The 18,856-nt window shown below is 33.5% G+C and overlaps 1 protein-coding gene, 1 long non-coding RNA gene and 1 pseudogene across 3 annotated transcripts; 2 read left to right on the top strand and 1 right to left on the bottom strand.

Moving 5' to 3' along the window:
* Positions 1 to 4,285: 4,285 nt before the first annotated feature.
* On the bottom strand, positions 4,286 to 4,958 carry LOC120253952 (annotated as a pseudogene).
* A 2,673-nt stretch (positions 4,959 to 7,631) lies between these two features.
* LOC120253954 lies at positions 7,632 to 12,032 on the top strand. 2 transcript variants are annotated; one of them, XM_039262133.1, is made up of 9 exons: positions 7,632 to 9,076; positions 9,167 to 9,478; positions 9,558 to 9,645; positions 9,722 to 10,415; positions 10,700 to 10,761; positions 10,913 to 11,288; positions 11,399 to 11,516; positions 11,613 to 11,900; positions 11,996 to 12,032. In XM_039262133.1, the coding sequence occupies exons 1-5, from the start codon at positions 7,674 to 7,676 to the stop codon at positions 10,705 to 10,707; spliced, it is 2,505 nt and encodes an 834-aa protein (XP_039118067.1). In that variant the 5' UTR covers positions 7,632 to 7,673; the 3' UTR covers positions 10,708 to 10,761; positions 10,913 to 11,288; positions 11,399 to 11,516; positions 11,613 to 11,900; positions 11,996 to 12,032. The 2 variants fall into 2 exon arrangements, with proteins under 2 accessions (XP_039118067.1, XP_039118066.1); XM_039262132.1 differs by having other exon boundaries at positions 9,722 to 10,761.
* A 5,001-nt stretch (positions 12,033 to 17,033) lies between these two features.
* LOC120253951 lies at positions 17,034 to 18,237 on the top strand. The gene is made up of 5 exons (XR_005534475.1): positions 17,034 to 17,062; positions 17,594 to 17,661; positions 17,828 to 17,897; positions 17,991 to 18,065; positions 18,160 to 18,237. It is a non-coding gene; the product is annotated as an uncharacterized LOC120253951 (long non-coding RNA).
* Positions 18,238 to 18,856: the final 619 nt, after the last annotated feature.

The raw sequence follows: 18,856 nt of genomic DNA, 5'->3' as shown, positions 1-18,856 counted from the left end.
ACACTACAAGAAAAATGTGAATTTGGCACGATTTATTTGGCACGGTTTGATTCCGTACAAATTTGTCACTGAAATTGGCACGGAACACAATTTAGTGACAAAGTTGTCACAGATTTAGCATAGTTACTAAATCGTGACAATCGCTACCAGATTTAGCACCATTTATGTTTTCGTCTAAAATTAAGACAAAAAACCGTGCCGAAAACCGTGACAAACACATCATACATTTATTTGTTATCGCTTTTAGCACGATCGAGTTTGAAAGCGTGCCAAAAACCGCGGACAATGGTATCCATGGTATTTGGCACGGTTTTTGGCACGCTTTAGGTTGATCGTGCAAAAACACAGCCAAACACATCATACATTTATTTGTCACGGTTTTCGGCACGGGCAACCCTAAACCGTGCCAAAAATCGTGACAATGGAGTCCATGCTATTTGGCAATCGCTTTTTGGCACGGTTTGAGTTGATTGTAGCCAAAAATACAGTGACAAAACACATCATACATTTATTTGTCACAGCTTTTTGGCACATCAAGATATGCAGTCAAAAACCGTGCCAATGGAATCCATGGTATTTGGCACGGTTTTTGGCACAGTTTAGGGTTGACCGTGCCAAAATCCGTGACAAACACATCAAACATTTATTTGTCACTGTTTTTGGTACAGTCAAGCTTAAACTGTGCCAAAAACCGTGACAATGGAATCCATGGTATTTGGCACGGTTTTTGGCATGTTTAGAGTTGATCATGCCAAAAACCGTGACAAACACATCATACATTTATTTGTCACTCGTTTTTGGCACAGTATCAGTGAACCGTGCCAAAAACCGTGACAATGGAATCCATGGTATTTGGCACGGTTTTTTTGGCATAGTTTAGAGTTGATCGTGCCAAAAAACAGTGCCAAACACAACATACATTTATTTGTCACGGTTTTTTGAGACGGTCACTTGAAAACTCGTGCCAAAAAATCGTGACAATGGAGTCCATGGTTTTTGGCACGGTTTTTGGCACGGTTTAGGGTTGATCGTGCCAAAAACTGTGACAAATACATCATACATTTATTTGTCACGCTTTTTCAGCATAGAGTTAGAAACTCGTGCCAAAAAATCGTGACAATGAAATCCATGGTATTTGGCATAGCTTTTTGGCACAGTTTAGTTGATTATGAGAAAAACAGTGACAAACACATCATACATTTATTTGTCACGGTTGGCATGGTCAACCTTTAGAACCGTGCCAAAAAAATCGCGACAATGGAGTCCATGGTATTTGTGGCACGTTTTTGCACAGCTTTAGAGATTGATGCTAAAAACCGTGACAAACACATCATACATTTATTTGTCACTGCTTTTTGGCACGGTTTATAATAATTTTACTCTATTTATAATAATTACATAATACTTTTACTCTTTTTGATCAAAATTATGTACCCACAATAAAAAAACTTAATGGATAATATTTTTCTTATAAAAATCTCTACTATTCTTCACAAAAATATATTAAAAATTTGATAGCATAATTTAATTACCCATACACATAATATTCTATATTCATAATAGTTATACTTTTATTTATAATAATTACATAATAATTTTATACTTTTTGATAATAATTATGTACCCACAATAAAAAAACCTTAATTTGTTTATTGCATAACATTTTCTTACAAAATTTAAATAGTTTTTTATTACATTTAAGTTTTTATTTATATTATTTATAATATTAATAATTGAAAAAACTTTAATCGCATTTATTTATTTATGCATTAAATGTGTATAACACCTTTGAAATCTAAGGTATACAAAAAGATTTTTAATGAGAAGGTTTTGTTTGTTATATCAATTATATCTATATATATATATATATATATATATATATATATATTATCCCTCAAAAACCCATACAAAATTTTTGAAAAACTTCGATGTGAAACCGGGGAGAATGCCTAGTACATATTTAAAATAGATGTATAATTTGATTTGAAAATATTTCTAATAAACAATTATAAATCATTTTAAAAATATTATTACACTTAAATATTTGTTTGCATTAATTATGGTATTAATAATAGAAATATTTACTTGCATTCATTAATTTTGTTTATATATATATATTTAAAATAAATGCTTAATTTATCTTGGAACATTTCAAAAAACAATTATAAATATTTTTAAAAATATTATTACATTTAAATATATATTTACATTAATTATGGTATTAATAGTAAAAAATTTTGATTACATTGCTTGAATCTTTCATTAAACTTTTCAAAAGCATTTGTTTTTATAATAATAATAATTGATGCCATTTGTCATTACATTAGCCAACTAGACATGCCACCAATGTCATAGGGTTATTAAATACGAGGATGTGGCTTATGTAGGTTTTGGTTTATATGTAAAAAATGAAATGTGTTTCCACGTTAAACAAAATAAATGTGTTTCGCGTTTTCTTCTTATTCAATCTTTTTCCATAATTTTTTTAATATTAAATAAAAATTATTGTGCTTTGGAGGTGAAGAAAAAAAAACTTGTAGTAAATAACTAATGAACATGCTTTGTTTAACATGGTGTTTGATGTTAATGGAAAATTAAACCGAGTAAAATATATAATTTAAAAAAAATAATATATTTTTAAATAAATCATTCCTCAAATTTTAGGTGTTATATTGTATAATATAATATATTTATTTTATTATCATAATTAACAATAAACATGATTTCGTAAAAACATCACAACAAATTAAAAAACCTAAGTCACATCAAATGCTTCTATAATTGACTATAGTTGGCTATTTGATATTAATAATAATAATAATAATAATAATAATAATAATAATAATAGTGAAAACATCCTAGGTTTTCACTATAATAATAATAATATAGTAATAATAGTGAAAACATCCTAGGTTTTCACTATTATAATAATAATAATAATAATAATAATAATAATAGTAGTAGTAGTGAAAACATCCTAGGTTTTCATTATAATAATAATAATAATAATAATAATAACAATAATAATAATAATAATATAACAGTAATAGTAATGAAAACACCTAGGTTTTCACTATTATAATAATAATAATATAATAATAATAATAATAATTTGAGTGGATGTAAAACCTAGGATGTAAGAACATCCTAGGTTTGATAACTTTTTCAAGCCACCAAATCCCCGGTTTTGAACCTCGGCACCGACTCACTTTCACGGTGGTCAGTCGGGAGTTTAAGAACAAGCCAAAGAGATTGAGATCCCTGCTCGCTCTCATTGCTTCAGTCCCTCGTTTGCTTTCGTTTTCTATATAAACCCCAAAGAGATTGAGATCCTGCTCCCACGAACCCTAACGTCTTCACCCACCATTGTGGCTGCCAGCGGTCTCGAGTCCTCAACCAGAGCCGCTCGAATGACCGCCCGGTTATTGAAGCATGTGTTTGATAACCTCCACGGCAACATCTCTCTCAATCCGGTATTTGTTCGTCTTTTTAGATATGGTTTTTCGAGTTCTTACTTTTTTTGTTTTGGGATTTGTGGTCTTTGTTGTTGTTGTTGATTGTTTAGAGTTGGTTGCTAGGATTGATTGCTAGGATTTTACTTTTTTGGATTTGTATGGGTCTGAATCATTTAGATCTTTATTTGTTTGATAATATTCCGTGGATTTGGTTTTTGTGGTGGAGGGTTTTCTTTGGAAAGAGTAATTCGGTGGAATTTTCTGAATCTTGTGAATCATTGGACAAGATAGGCTTCGAGTTCAGGTGTTCTATTTATTTCACGAAATCATCTTGTGGTCTTCACCGTTGTGTTAAATTTTTTTGTTTATATTTAGATCATCGATGTTTGGGAATAGAACTCTGCATGAGCTTGCCTCGATTAATATTTTCTTGACATGTAGGATGGATTAGTAATCCACTGTGATAATTAAACAAAGGCCCTTACAAGCTAATCTCTCTGAACTATTTTAAACATTAACCGATTGAGTTTCACTTATTGTTTAGATGACTTGTGCTCTCCTCCAAGTCATTATGTGGGGGTTTGAATGGAAAGCCCGGAGGGCGCTGGTAATGCTTATCCATTATGCAGAAGTAATACTTTTGTACCACGCTTCCCAGTCATTATGTGTGGGTTTTAATGGAAATAGGAGCTTCCCAGTAATACTTTGTAGTGATTATGCAGACGGTTTTAGACTCATGTTTAGGCCTAATTGTGAAAAAAGTGTAGTATTATGAATATGAAATAAAATATCCATATATATATATAGTGAAGTTCTTATTTACGTGTTTGTCAATAATGGTTGAAGTCCATAGTAATTCTCTTTTGAACCATGGCATCAGTAACAGAGTCCACTGAAGCTGTAGCTTCATCAATGATAAGAATGCTGCTCTTTTTCAGAAAAGCTCTTCCAAGACAAATCAATTGCCTTTGTCCCACACTCCAATTCTCTCCATTTTTCAGAAACTAATAAAAACAAACAAACAAAAGAAAACTGCATTTTTAATCACAGTGTAACTGAATTTCAATCAATAAGTACAGATCTCGAGTTTATGATACCTCTTGAATCAAGCTTCATTTTATTTCTGCGTATCAAGTCACCAACTTGGCATTTGTCTAACACCTGAAACATTATCAGAAATTTATTATCTGGAGGATTTGACTATATATATATATACTTGACCTCCCAAATCATTTGGTCGAGTGTATTCTTCAAGGGGGTCAAGGTTCTTCCTCACTGTGCCTTCAAACATGGTTGGATCTTGAGGAATTATGCTGAGTTTTGATCTCAGATCATGAAGGCCTATCTTGCGGATATCTACATTATCAATCAGAATTTTTCATGCTCGAGGTTCAACGATTCGGAAAAGAGATTGAATTAGAGTTGATTTCCCACTTCCTGTTTTCCCAACAATTCCTACTCTTTTCCTCCCTGGAAATGTGCAGGTAATGTCTTTCAAGACAGGTGGTGAGTTTTCTGCTCGAGGTTCACTTATATATATATATATCCATATATATATATATATATATATAAGTGAAGTTCTTATTTAAAGTGTAGTATTTATATAATTGATTAGCTTGTAAGCTTGCTCTCCATAGTTATCTGTATCTAATTTCATTATAACAAATTGGTTGACCTTTCATAATGGCTTCTCGGCTTGAATTTATCGATCATTTTGAAGTACTACAAATTACGGTTTGACCATGTGCGGGATGGTTGTTAGGATTTCGATTAATTATATATAAAGTGGTTTCTACGACTCAATGATTTAAATAAATGAATCCAGATATGACATGTTCATATATGTTTTTTTTTTTAAAAAGTTAGCCAATTATTCTTTACAATTTTTTTTGTTCTTTTTTGATAAAGTATATATAATATACTAGTTCAGCGTCTGACCATCAACGCAATATATTCAACGTAAGCTTATCCTCTTCAGTTTTTTAATATATAACTTTTTAGTTTAATTTATCCTGTTAGAATGAAGCGCATGTGTATTAGTGTATATATCATTTGATGAATTGATAGAATGAAGCCTATCTTGGAGTGAGAGCCATTGTTTTAATCTCAAATTAATATCTATGATGTTGATTTGATGAATCTCAATTTCTGTTTTTGATTTTCAATGTCAATCCACGCAGGCAATAGCAGGTCTAAGAAACCTTGGAACTAAAACAGCTGATCAGATTTTGCAAGCAGTAATATATATATATAGTTTCAAGATTCCACTGTCAGTGACCACAAGGTTAGTTTTTCTATTCTCTTTTTCTTTTCAAGCAGGCCTTTGTTATGGTTTGTTGAACATTCAACTAACCCAACTAACAGCTTTTACATTTATTTATTTTTTATTCTTTAATTATTGGTTTAAATTTTGTCACCCGTTGGTTTGTCTGGAACTTAAAAAAAAAAAAAGAACACGCAGACATATTTATGTGTAAATAAATGATGCTATGACCTAACATCAAGAAGAATGGGTCAATTTATGTCTCATAGTTTTTGGAAGTTAGAAACGGAGGTTGGAAAAAGCATCATTTGATAATCATTTTAGACTTACGTTGAATTTATTCATTAGTTGGGCTTAACAATATGTTTTCTATACCAAAACCTCAACTCAAACGTCACCAAGTTATGCGTTTTATTGAGTCTAAGTTCTTGCCTTTATGTTCAATGGTAAAATATATTCTCAATATTTAAAAAAAAAAAGTCAATTGTTGCCGTCTAAATATATATGATTAAAAACAAGAATAAATGTCCTAAAAAAGTGAGAATGCCCAAGAGACAAATAAAGTCAAAAATAAACCATGGAATGCATTGTTTCCTCCTAAAAACCATTGAATATTATTCCCAAATCCTGACACTTACACAGAAAGTTCAGTTTATTATAATATACATAATAAATATATATTATAAACACAGCTTATTTGTAATTATTTAACCAAACCATGCATGCATTAATTTGTAAGATTGTTTACTCAAGAATTGGTATGCATTAATTTTTTTTTTAAACTGAAAGGTATCAGGCTATATTATGTAGATGTTTTAATGATAATTAAAACCTCTAGGCCAACTGTATATCATGCTAGTCTGAAGAAGTCAATGTGGGAACATATGAAATAGACCATGCATATGCATGTTATCGAACTAATTACTTTTAAAAATATTTAATACAAAACAATGATCATATGTAATTTTGTTCATAGGTCCAAAAATGTTGTCAAGAAAATGGATGTATAATCGAAATCTGCCTGAACGAAAAGGATTGACTAATGAATTTATTCTTTGGGGTGGATGAATTCATCCAATTTGCGATTAGTCAAGATGACTCTTACAAAAAAATGAGGGAGAATATTAGGTGCCCTTGTTTTTAAGTGCAAAAAAACACGATTTCGGCTCGAGATGATGTAGTTTTTGCATTTATATCGCCGTGGGTTTAAACAATGTTATTGGGCTGGACTTGTCATGGGGAAGAATTATTCGAGTTAATGAGGAGCTAAATGAGAATCATGACCAAAGTGTAGAACATGTGGCAAAAGCCCAGGGGTGACTATGAGCAAATGACTTGGGACCAAAAGAATGGTGTATGATTGTTTTTGCGTTCTCGTGTTCCGATATGGGCACCATCTCATTGTAATGATGAAGTCTGGTCCAAGTGTGCAACCACCATTAGATGAGCCAACTTCGGTTTTCAAATTGATGGAAGAAGTCAATTAAGCGATAGATTTTTTAATGTGTTAAAGATTGCTGACCAACCCCTATATGAAGGATGTGAGAATCACTCCCAGTTGTCTTTCGTTGCTAGGATGTTATCTATCAAGTCTGATGCTAACATGTCTGAGGCTGATTTCAATTCCATGATTACCGCAATTAAAGAGTTCTTCCTCCGGATAATACAATGCCAATCGATTATTACCATCACGGGAAAAACTATGAATGAACTTGGTTTTGCACTGTGGTTAAAAATAGATGCTTGCAAAAATGGTTGCATGTTGTATTGGAAACATGATGCTACGGAAGTCTCTTGCAAGTTTTGTGATGAGCCGAGGTATAAGCAAGTCAAGGGTCGACATAGGCTACCTAATGATCACGCTCATAAAAAGATTGCACAAGCAATCTCTGAGATACTTGCCATTAACTCCAAGATTACAAAGGTTGTATGCTTCTAATGCTACAGCAACGCATATGACCTGGCATGCTACTCATGAAAGAAACGAGGGAGTAATGCAACATCCATCTGATGCGGAGGCATGGAAACATTTTGATAGAACTTATCCTGATTTTGCCCAGGAAACTCGTAATATTCGTTTGGGTTTATGTGCTGATGGCTTTGCACCGCATGGACAATTTGGGAGGACTTATTCATGTTGGCCAGTGGTTGTGACTCCTTATAACCTTCCACCAGGCATGTGCATGAAAAGGCCTTATATGTTCTTAACTCTAATTTGTCCCGGGCCTAAGAACCCGAAGAAGAACATAGATGTTTTTCTACAACCTTTGATTGATGAGTTGAATAATTTATGGGTTTGTGGTGAAATGGCATATGATATTTCCAAAAGTGAATATTTTCGCATGAAGGCTGCACTTTTGTGGACAATTAATGATTTTCCAGCATACGGGATGCTATCTGGGTGGAGTACTGCCGGGGTTTTCGGATGTCCAATATGTATGGAGAGCTCCAATGCTTTTCACCTACAACACGGTCGGAAGGCAAGCTATTTTGATTGTCATCGAAAGTTCTTACCACAAAATCATTCGTACCGTAAGGACAAAAAATCTTTCATTCGAGGTCGTGTGGAAAAAAATGGTGCACCGCCAATATTGTCGGGGGATGAAATTCTTAATCGAGTTATGATGTTCCCAACAGCAGTTGAGGACCCAATTAACACTCCCCCAGGGTATGGAGCAGATCATAAATGGACAAAAAGAAGCATTTTTTGGGATCTTCCTTATTGGAAAACCAATTTGATCCGACACAATCTTGATGTGATGCACATCGAAAAAAATGTTTTTGATAATGTGTTTTTCACTGTGATGGATGTGAAAGGGAAGAGCAAGGATAACATTAACGCAAGAAAAGATGTTGGAGTTCTTTGTGATCGTAAGGAGATAGCAGTTCCTTCAAATAGTACATGTCGTTCTATTCCTAAAGCACTCTACACTTTAACTAAAGCACAGAAGAGGGTTATTTGTGAGTGGATTCACCAATTAAGGTTTCCAGATGGTTATGCTTCTAATCTTGGAAGGTGTGTTGACATGAATGAATTAAAAATAACTGGTATGAAAAGCCATGACTGCCATGTGTTTATGCAGAGGCTGATTCCGATTGCTTTTAGGGAATTGCTACCATCGTTCATTTGGAATCCATTAACAGAATTAAGCTTATTATTCCAGTGTATATGTTCTGTTGTGCTTGACATTGGCAAACTTATTGATTTAGAAGAAAAGGTTGCAGTGATTTTATGTAACTTGGAAAAGATTTTCCCACCGGCATTTTTTGATTCTATGGAGCATCTTGTTGTCCATTTGCCCTATGAGGCTAGAATTGGAGGCCCTGTTCAATATAGATGGATGTATCCTTTTGAGAGGTAATACAAGCCATAATCTAATTTACACTACTATAATATATTTTTTTTAGGCTTAGTTTATATAATGTTTAGTCATTCTTATATCTGTAGGTTTCTTCAAGAACTAAAAAAAACTTTAAAGAATAAAGCACATGTTGAGGGTTCAATCTGTCAAGCATATATTGCGCAGGAAATCAACATTTTCGCAGAGCATTACTTTGAACCTCACATATCATGTAGGAGGAGGAGATTGCGACGAAATGATGAGGGTGTGAGTAATGACATTTTCCCACCTTTCTCTATATTCAATTACATTGGTCGAGCTCAAGGTCGTCCAAAGATCAGGTGGCTATCGGAAAATGAGCTACATGTAGCGCATACGTACATATTGCGAAATTGCCCGGAAGTACAGTCATATTACAAGTAAGCTATAGTCAATTATTAAAATTTATAACCATCAACATGTTAAATATTTAACAATTAGTGCACTACATATTCGTAGGATATTTGTCAACTATCTACAAGGTAACCCCGCTGATGCTATTGATAAGGCGATTGACAAGCATTTTGCAAAGTGGTTTGAAAGTTTTGTAAGTAATGATACGAATATGTTGAAACTACATAAAAAATTAGTGAAAAATTTCACGAATATTTTTTGGGATGTAGGTTGCAAATGAGATCAATCAAGTCACGGATCCTCTCTTGCAGAGCTTGGCTTGGGGTCCATCTAAGAAAGTAACAACATGGCCAGGATATTTTATTAATGGTTATAACTTTCATACTGTCACACATGGCATGGAGAAGGCCACCATGAATAGTGGTGTTTGTGTACAAGGGACCAATGCTGATGATTCATCTACTGATTTCTATGGTTTACTTGAAGATATAGTCCAACTTGAGTATCATGGTAGTCGATGGAATCATGTCGTTCTTTTTGAGTGTACATGGTTTGACCCAATAAATGGCACTAAAGTTCATCCTATATATAAGTTGGTTGATATTAATCGGAAAAGGATTTATCCAAAGTATGATCCATTTGTGTTGGCACAACAAGCTATTCAAGTGAACTACATTGACTACCCAAGTACAAAAAAGGATAAGGTTGATTGGTTGGCTGTGTCCAAGACTAAAGCTAGGAGAATGGTTGAGGCAACTTGGCCAGAAAAGGATGGATCTGCATATCAAATGGAGGAAATTCAATCCTTAACAGGCGTCAATGTTATGGAAGACATTCTTCATTTGTTTGACCCACAAGGCATTCAACTTGTTGTTGACTTATCTGATATATTACAACCCATATCAGAGGGTGAGAGCGAGAAGGATGAATTGACAGATGATGAAGATAATGAACAATCTGATGGTGATGATGATGATGATGATGATGATGATGTTGTTGTTGTTGTTGATGATGATGATGATGAACATGATTTTTAATACATTATGCACTATGAACTTGTTTTTTATATATAAACCTATGATTTTGTTTTCCAAATTGGCTATTATACATTTGTATTGAATATAAGTTTTCTTTGTAGTTTCGCCGTAAGAATCTAATATTTTCAAATGTTTATCGAAATAATTTCTTTGTAGAGATGCAACACACTTAAATTAACCATTTATATTTACATTTGTGCTTCTATGTAGGTGGATAGATAGATTAACTTGAAGAATGATGGATCGCTCTCAAGATTCTCGCACAACATCAGGTTTGACTATCATTTGTAATGCCCACTTTTTTTTTCAAACTTGTATAATTATTAGATCAAAGTTAATTGTTTATATTTGTATACTTATCTCCTCATTTTCCAAGTTAGTTTTTTAATTGTACCATTCAAGACTAATTTTTGGTTTCCTCAGGACGTGGTCAGTCTGGACGTCGATCTAGTGGGCGATCAACATCAAGTCGTGGTGGCCGATCTATATCTGGCCGGGGCCGATGCACACTAAATATTCATCAAACATCTGCTAACACTGCAGTAGTATCTAGTACACCTGCAGATTTGGGAATGCCTCCTTGTATACATCCAAATATTCAGGTAACAACGACAATGACTCCATTGACACCAATTCCACAACCTTCAATAGTTGCGCCAATTGCACAAAGCCCTCCACAACCATATGTGGAGACTTCTACTCATGCCACTGAGGACCCACCAATAGAAATGGAGGGGCCCTCTAATGAGTCTGTGAGCACTGGGCCCCCTTGGGTTATCACCCCAGATAGTGTAATTATGTAAGTAAAATTCTATGTTATGATAATTTTACAATTTTGTGTTTAATTAACTTTTTTTAAGTAGTGTTCTCTATTTTAATTAAAGTGTTTTTATATCATGGTTTTTCAAGAGATCATGAAGTTAAGAGAACAATCCATGAATTGGTCAAAGGTCACTATAAAGAGGCATGGACCGGATGGGGAAAAGTGCCCAAAGATGTGAGACAACGGATATTCACCGCTTTTAGGGTAAATATCATTTTAACCATTAAATTCATTAATGCTTTTTAATTATGTATGTGAACTTTTAGAAACAATAACTTGGTTAACCTTCTCTTTTCTTAGGGCATATACACATGGGATGCGCAACATGAATCTTCAATCTTGCGGCATTTAAACCATGAAGCGAGTGAATGGTTGAAGAAAAATTTGTATCTTGCACATAATCTTTACAAGGCTCCATTTCCATGGATGGCTCCTGCAGTTTGGGAAGGTTTACAGAGGTATTGGGAGTCAGATGAGTTTAAGAGAAAAAGTGAAAAGAACAAATTGAATAGGACAGAAAGTGGAAGCTCCTCCATTGTTATTTACCGTGGTGGATCTGTTAGTACTGCTGTGCATCGCCTAAGATTGGTAATGCTTCTAATTCATATAAATACGTACCATTAATATTGTTGTTTATAATTTACCTTTATTTTTAACTTTTCTTTAATATGTTTTTCCTTTAGGCGGAGGAATTAGGTAGAGAACCCGACACTAAAAAGAATGCTTTATCCACACGCACAAAAAAAGGATGGCACGCTCGAGGGTTGGTCGATGCGACACAAATTGTTGTAAGTATGAGATTACTTTCTCAAAAATAAATCTAGCTGAAATTAATTAATTATAGGTGGTTGTTAGGCAAAGAGGTAGAAAGGACCCATTAATTGTTTGTTCATGGATTTTAAATCAAGATTAGATGGTTGATTAAGACCAAAGCACTAATTTTGCCTTTTTATTTTGGTTTTTGTGATTCATTAACCATAAGAATGATTATAAAAGGCTAACTAGCACCTTTATACGGACATATTGGAATTCTTAATTATAAATAATTACGCCCTTTTTATTTTATTTCTCTTCAATAAAACCAATATATATATATATATATAATAAACACGGTTCTCCAAATCATCCAAACTTATTCTACATTGAACTTGTATTGATTTGTTACCTAAAATGTTAAATCTTGACTATTGATGTTAAATCTTATATTTGTTGTAATTAAGATTTTGTTCTTTAAAACAAGACAACTATGGCATGTGAATCTAAACTAACCACACTATTCATTTACCCCTCTTATTAGCTATTTTTTAGCTCAGATTTCTAAGTGTCCTGTAGAAATAAATAAAGCCTCGGCCATTTGCAAGATATATATATACACACACATATATATATATATATATATAGATATATACTATAGTTAACTTGCCATGTGACATGTATTACTTAATTAAGCGGATATAGTCCCCATTGCACACGTTGTCAAAAAAATGGCTTCAATTAATGAGAGCATGCGAGCGTTTGTGGACAATGATTGCTTATGGAAAAACTCTTATTATCACTAAAACAAATATAATTAAGTAAAAAGTTATGTAAGTCTCATTAATTAAAGATGGCTTCAATTAATGAGAGCATGCAGACGTTGTGGCTTCAATTATTGTTTAGTCTATTGTGCTTTTGGTTTGGTGGGACCATGGAGTTAAACTTTGTATGTTTTAGTTGTGAACTTTGGTGGGACCAAGTCAACAATGTTAGCCTTGTCTTGCGTGACATCCAATTATCAATTCATGATTTCTTGTACATTCTTTTTAGATGCCATAGAATGCATATTAAATTTAGACACCACTTGTGTTCGTTATCACATTTTTATTTATTTATTTATTTAATTAGTCCTAATATTATACTACTTTCAATTATGGGAATGCATTTCATGTTCTACGTAAAGAAAGTCATTGATTAAATTTATATTATTAATGAGAGTTGTTTTTGAGGAAAGGTATGCTCAATGGACATTAATGGTATGAAAAACCTAGGAAAGTCGAGCTAATGTATGAAAAACCTTTGATATTTATCTAGTTTTTATTTAATATTTGAGAAATGGTTTTATAAACTCAAATTAATTAGCCAATTTAACTCACTATCATTTAATAATATGTTTATTTTTAATGGATGCGGGAGGAATTTGACAAAAGCACTAGTAGATAAATGCGGTCAAAGGGGTGGATGAGAATTCTATTAACCGAGGGACGAATTATGGGATGAGGTAGCCATTGGGGAGTCGTAGCAGTGATAGGAAAAGGTAATATTGTTAGGCAGATGTCTTCATCCACTTACAAGCCACGCTTGGGATCTTCTGAATCAAATGAACAACTTCGCAACAGAGTTAAGGAATTAGAGGAAGAGCTTGCCAGGGCTCGTGCTGAGGCTGATGATCGGTTACATGCTGCTAATGAACGGATACAAGCTGAGTCAACTCGTCGCGAGTTATTTGAATCATCATTGCTTGTCGCACTTCGTGGCCAAGGTATTGACCTTTCTAGCATGCCTATTTTTGCTCGTATGCCACATGCCCCTCGAGCACCGACAGGAGAGTCACAGACACATGCCGATGAGCACTCTCCAATGGCAAAGAGAGTTCGTATTTCTCCATCTACCGATAATTCTCTTGAAGACATGGAGGATGATGTGTAGGATTTTTCATAATATACATGGTTTATGTTTAGAGTTTTGTGGATTTATGTAGATTGGACCTTATTATTGTCATGCTATAATTGTAATAACAATTTTGCTTATTTTACAAATATTGCAATATATATTTTGATGAAATTAAATACAGGTTTTATTAATAAATAAATCCATTTATAAATTTTTTTAAAGAAAACTGTTCCAAATTTCGTGACAAAAACCATGCCAATATCCTTACTAAATTTAAAACCGTGCCTAAAAACGTGACAAAAAATGTGCCAACAACTATATTATATTTAAAGCTGTGCCAAAAATCATGACAAAAAATGTGCCAAAAATTGTCTTTGTGCCAAAAACCGTGACAAAATTGACAGTATAAACCGTGACAAAAAGCGTGACAAAGCAAAACCGTTCCAAAAACAATGCCAAACAAACCGTGCTAAAAACCGTGACAAAACAAAACCGTGCCAACAAAGGTTCCAAATAAATCGTGCCAAAAACCGTGACAACATAAAACCGTGCCAAAAATGGTACCAAATAAACTGTAACAAATACCGTGACAATATAAAAACCGTACCAACAAATCGTGCTAACTAAATGCGTACAAACACCGTGCCAAAATACAACCGTGCCAACAACTGTGACAACTAAATCGTGCCAAAAACCGTGCCAACATACAACCGTGCCAACAACTGTGACAAGACACCGTGCCTAAAACGCGTGACAAAAACAAAAGCGTGCCAAAAAGCAGTACCAAAAACCGTGCCTAAAACCGTGACAAAATTGGCACGGTTTAGTTAAAGCGTGACAAAATTTGGCACGGTTTTACTATTCCGTGACAAATTATATTTGTCACGCATGCTATAGGCACGGTTATATTTCCGTGCCAAAATCTGTGCCAAAATCAGTTTGTCACGGTTTTTTTGCCAAAATTCGTGCCAAATCTACCGTGCCAAATTCCTGTTTTTCTTGTAGTGAAATTTGACGTTCATTTCAAGCATCACATATACAACGTACGTAGTACAATGTAACGTAGAATTAATGCAATCAATGCATATGTAATGAGCGTGCCATGAGGGTACATGGGTAAGAAAAACTCCTTGATTTTTGTCATGCATTTATTCTAGAGAAAAAGTCATATATATATGTATATATACATGAATTAGTGCACCTTCTTCCAATTTAAAAATAAATGAATATATAAATAAATAATACATCTTATTAAAAACTTCCACAAGTTTATTATAATTATTTATTTCTCTTATGAAAAATTAAGTTGATGTTATAAGGCTCTGCATAATTAATTATTAAGCACAAGAAAGGGCATGATAGATCATATATAGCTTCAAGCAACTATAAAAGGGGAGACCCATATTTTGACAAATGATTTGGAGAAGTAATTAATAGTGATATTCTTGTTGAAAAAAACTACACTTTTATTAATTAATATCTTTGTTTAATTTACTAATTATTATTTGAAAAAAACCAAATATAGAGACTCATCCATAATATTATTTTTCGTTTTTAAGATATTAATTTGATCAAATTAGTCCAGCCTCCATCTTTACCGGATTAATGATCATGATTATTTTTATTTGATGCCGCTCTCTATTATAAGACGGAAAGAGCGCTACCGATGATTTATTTATTCATTTATTTTATATAAGTTGAATGAGGAACCGATTAGCTTTATTGAATTCATGAACCAAGAACGTTATTTTATTTAATAATCGGGTTTGAATGCTAACCTTGTCTTCCTATGGATCAAAAAGATTTGTAATTAGTTTATATATATATTACATTGTCCATACTTGCTTGGAATTATACATGAAGTAATTGTACTCGGAGATTGCTATCGAAAGTTAAGATGGAGGAAATTAAGTATTAATTAATATCAGTGCATGTATTATAATTCCTTCACACATTAATTATTTAATTAGTTAGTCATCTTAATTATAAGAAATGCATCGCATATATATATATATATATATATATATATATATATATATATATATACTAGCTAGCAACATTTAAAGATTAATTGGAAACATACAAGAAACCTTCTAAACAAGCATACATATATAATTAAACTATTCTCCACATCAAAAATAAAACAAAAAAATTTCAACTTAATTCTTTCCTGCACCTACTTGGGTGACAAACTAAGTTTCCTCCTTCACGATGGTTGTCACTTTTACCACAACTCGAAAGATATGCACATGCATTACAACCTCACTTTGTGAAGCAATCTGTTCAAAAACACATGCATCCCCTTCTTCTAACTTGTTGTCTAAAACAAACAACCGCCATTGTTGTGAAGCAAACCCCCAACTTCCTCCATTCCAAACAAATCTCACATGCCATTCTTTGTTTCTCTTGGGACACGAAGAAGCACTATTTGCTTTCTAGGTTTGATGTCTTTCGAGATGCAAAATGAGTTGAGTACAGATCTGTGCACTCAAAGCAAAGAACAAGGATTGTTAATTTGTGCATATAACTTAATAGTCTCTAGATACATACAAATTGTTAAAGAACAACATTAATTGCAATGCCTATGGTGGTTATCTAAGTGAAAAATTTATTTACTATTTCAGGAAAAAAATCTTTTCAATTGGATGCATACTTGGATCCGGCTTTCATGTCAGCGATTAAGGACCACGATCAATAGCGCAAAGAAGCGATGGGAGAAGGCTGCTCAAGCAAAATGTGGTTTTAATTCTGCTAAGCTGCTAGGATTTGGGGATCTTGGTAGTCCTCCGCTTTCGCTGCAGAGGAGTATTCACTTCATTCCCGATATCTCGCCAAAGCGAATTCTCTAAATCTTTCCGAGATTGCGGAAATGAAAATTGTGTAAGCGGCTTGTTTTTGTGTTAACATCATGAATTAATTAAGGTTATTACTGTGATATTTTGGGTCAAACTGATATGTGCCATGCATGCTATCTTCAAACTTTCAATTTTAGTTATCGGGGTGGTGTAGATAGTGAAGGTCGTCCGGTGATGGTTGTTGTTGGAGCTCATTTTCTTCTTCGCTGTATGAATTTTGAGCGCTTTATTCTTTATGTGGTGAAGGTACGTGTGATCTAGTCGATTATGTTGTGTTCTTAATTGGACAGTTCCCTGTGTGATAAGGGTTATCTTGTAGTAATCAGTCCACCATGCCGCTATTGAATTACACAGTATATATTTGTTTTCCTTTGGCCTTGTAATACATAGTTGATCAGTTTTCCTCATACAATGCAAATGCTCATATGAAGTATAATTATTGTCTGCCATTGTTGCATGGTTCATTGCTTGAATCATGCTATTTCTGGCAATTTTTTAAGCTTGTGTCCTGAGTTCGAGCATTATGGAGCGAGAATAGTGGCATGACACTGTTGACAGTGTTTGAGAGGAAGTCACAAAAGATTCAAAGGAATGTTCATTGTGATGAATGCATAGGAACTAACATATTATTTGTATTTTTGTTGGGTATCTATATTCTGATGAGGATCTTAGCCGCTTTGTAATGCCACAACTATGTTTATCTTGGAGTGCTTCTCAACTTGTTATTTGCGTCATCACACCTTTATGGCTCTGACAGATCCTAATTCTCATTTGTAGGAATTTGAACCCTTGATTCAGAAGCCTTACACAATTGTCTATCTTCACTCTGCTGCATCTTTGCAAGTGTAAGTATTTCTAGTCAACTTATGGCAAAAACCAAAATTAGAGTGTCAAGTGGGCTTTCACTCTGTATACATATCTTTTTTTTATGTGTGCTATCATGTTCCCACCTTGATTCAAGTTTGTTTGTGTATAGTTTATACTTTATAACTTATATGATGAGTTGTATAGACAACCAGATCTTGGATGGATGCAGCGGTTAGAACAGATACTTGGTCGTAAACACCAGCGTAATCTGCATGTATGTATCCAATATTTATCCAACTGAATATCATTCTACAAGTTTATATTTGTGCCTGTACTTCAGTTTTAACTATTCAAATGTTGTTCATAGGCAATATATGTTCTACATCCCACTTTGGGTCTCAAGGCGGCAATATTTGCTTTGTAGCTATTGGTAGATGGAGAGGTACTCCTTTTTCTATTATCATCTGAATTTGCCTGAACTTGCGTGAGGACTCTTGTGAATAAAAAACTTTCCCACATGTTTTTATCTTCATTAGGTGTGGCGGAAGGTCGTATACGTTGGTCGTTTATTGCAGCTCTTTAGATATGTACCACGTGAGCAGTTGACGATCCCAGATTGTCTTTCAGTAAGTATAAGCTATTAAGTTTCGTGTTCTTCTGTGAGAATTCATTTGTTTATAATAACATATAAATAATGATTAACTTTATATTATGTAGGAGAAATTTGTCAAAGCTTGCCAAGATGTATTGGCTCGAGAAGGGCAGGGGGTACAAATTGATCATGATAAACTACGGTGGGACATATTCGGGGTTTCAAAAAATCGATGTTATGACATGAGAAACCTTGTTGAGGAGATGGTTTCTAATTATTCTCATTCGCAATTGAAGCAGTCTTCTTTGAGAATTCAACAATCTATTATTACATTAGATACTTTGACTATTACATTTTGTATTTGTTTGTTGTATTAGATGTTTGAAGTATTATAATTTATAATGAATTGTTATTCTAGATATTTATCGATCAGAATGTTTATTTTGAAAAATATTATAAATGTTATTATTCAGGATTGCAAATTAGGTTTTAAAACAATTTTGTGAAAATAATTAAAAAATTATTATAAATAATCATGGTTATGAATAATTAATTTGCGACATCATTTGCGACAATAAAATTGTGTCGCATAATATCTCACCGAGGTGCGACACAATTTGCAATAATCGAAATGTGTCTCA

The sequence above is a fragment of the Dioscorea cayenensis genome, unplaced genomic scaffold, assembly GCF_009730915.1.
Source record: "Dioscorea cayenensis subsp. rotundata cultivar TDr96_F1 unplaced genomic scaffold, TDr96_F1_v2_PseudoChromosome.rev07_lg8_w22 25.fasta BLBR01000256.1, whole genome shotgun sequence".
NCBI lineage: Eukaryota > Viridiplantae > Streptophyta > Magnoliopsida > Dioscoreales > Dioscoreaceae > Dioscorea > Dioscorea cayenensis.
This window is presented reverse-complemented; position numbering and strand designations above follow the sequence as displayed.

Coding starts and splice junctions, on each gene's coding strand:
- LOC120253954 (XM_039262132.1), top strand. CDS start 7,674: ATGACCTGGCATGCTACTCATGAAAGAAACGAGGGAGTAATGCAACAT. Junction 9,479..9,557: donor GAAGTACAGTCATATTACAA/GTAAGCTATAGT, acceptor ACATATTCGTAG/GATATTTGTCAACTATCTAC. Junction 9,646..9,721: donor CAAAGTGGTTTGAAAGTTTT/GTAAGTAATGAT, acceptor TTTGGGATGTAG/GTTGCAAATGAGATCAATCA.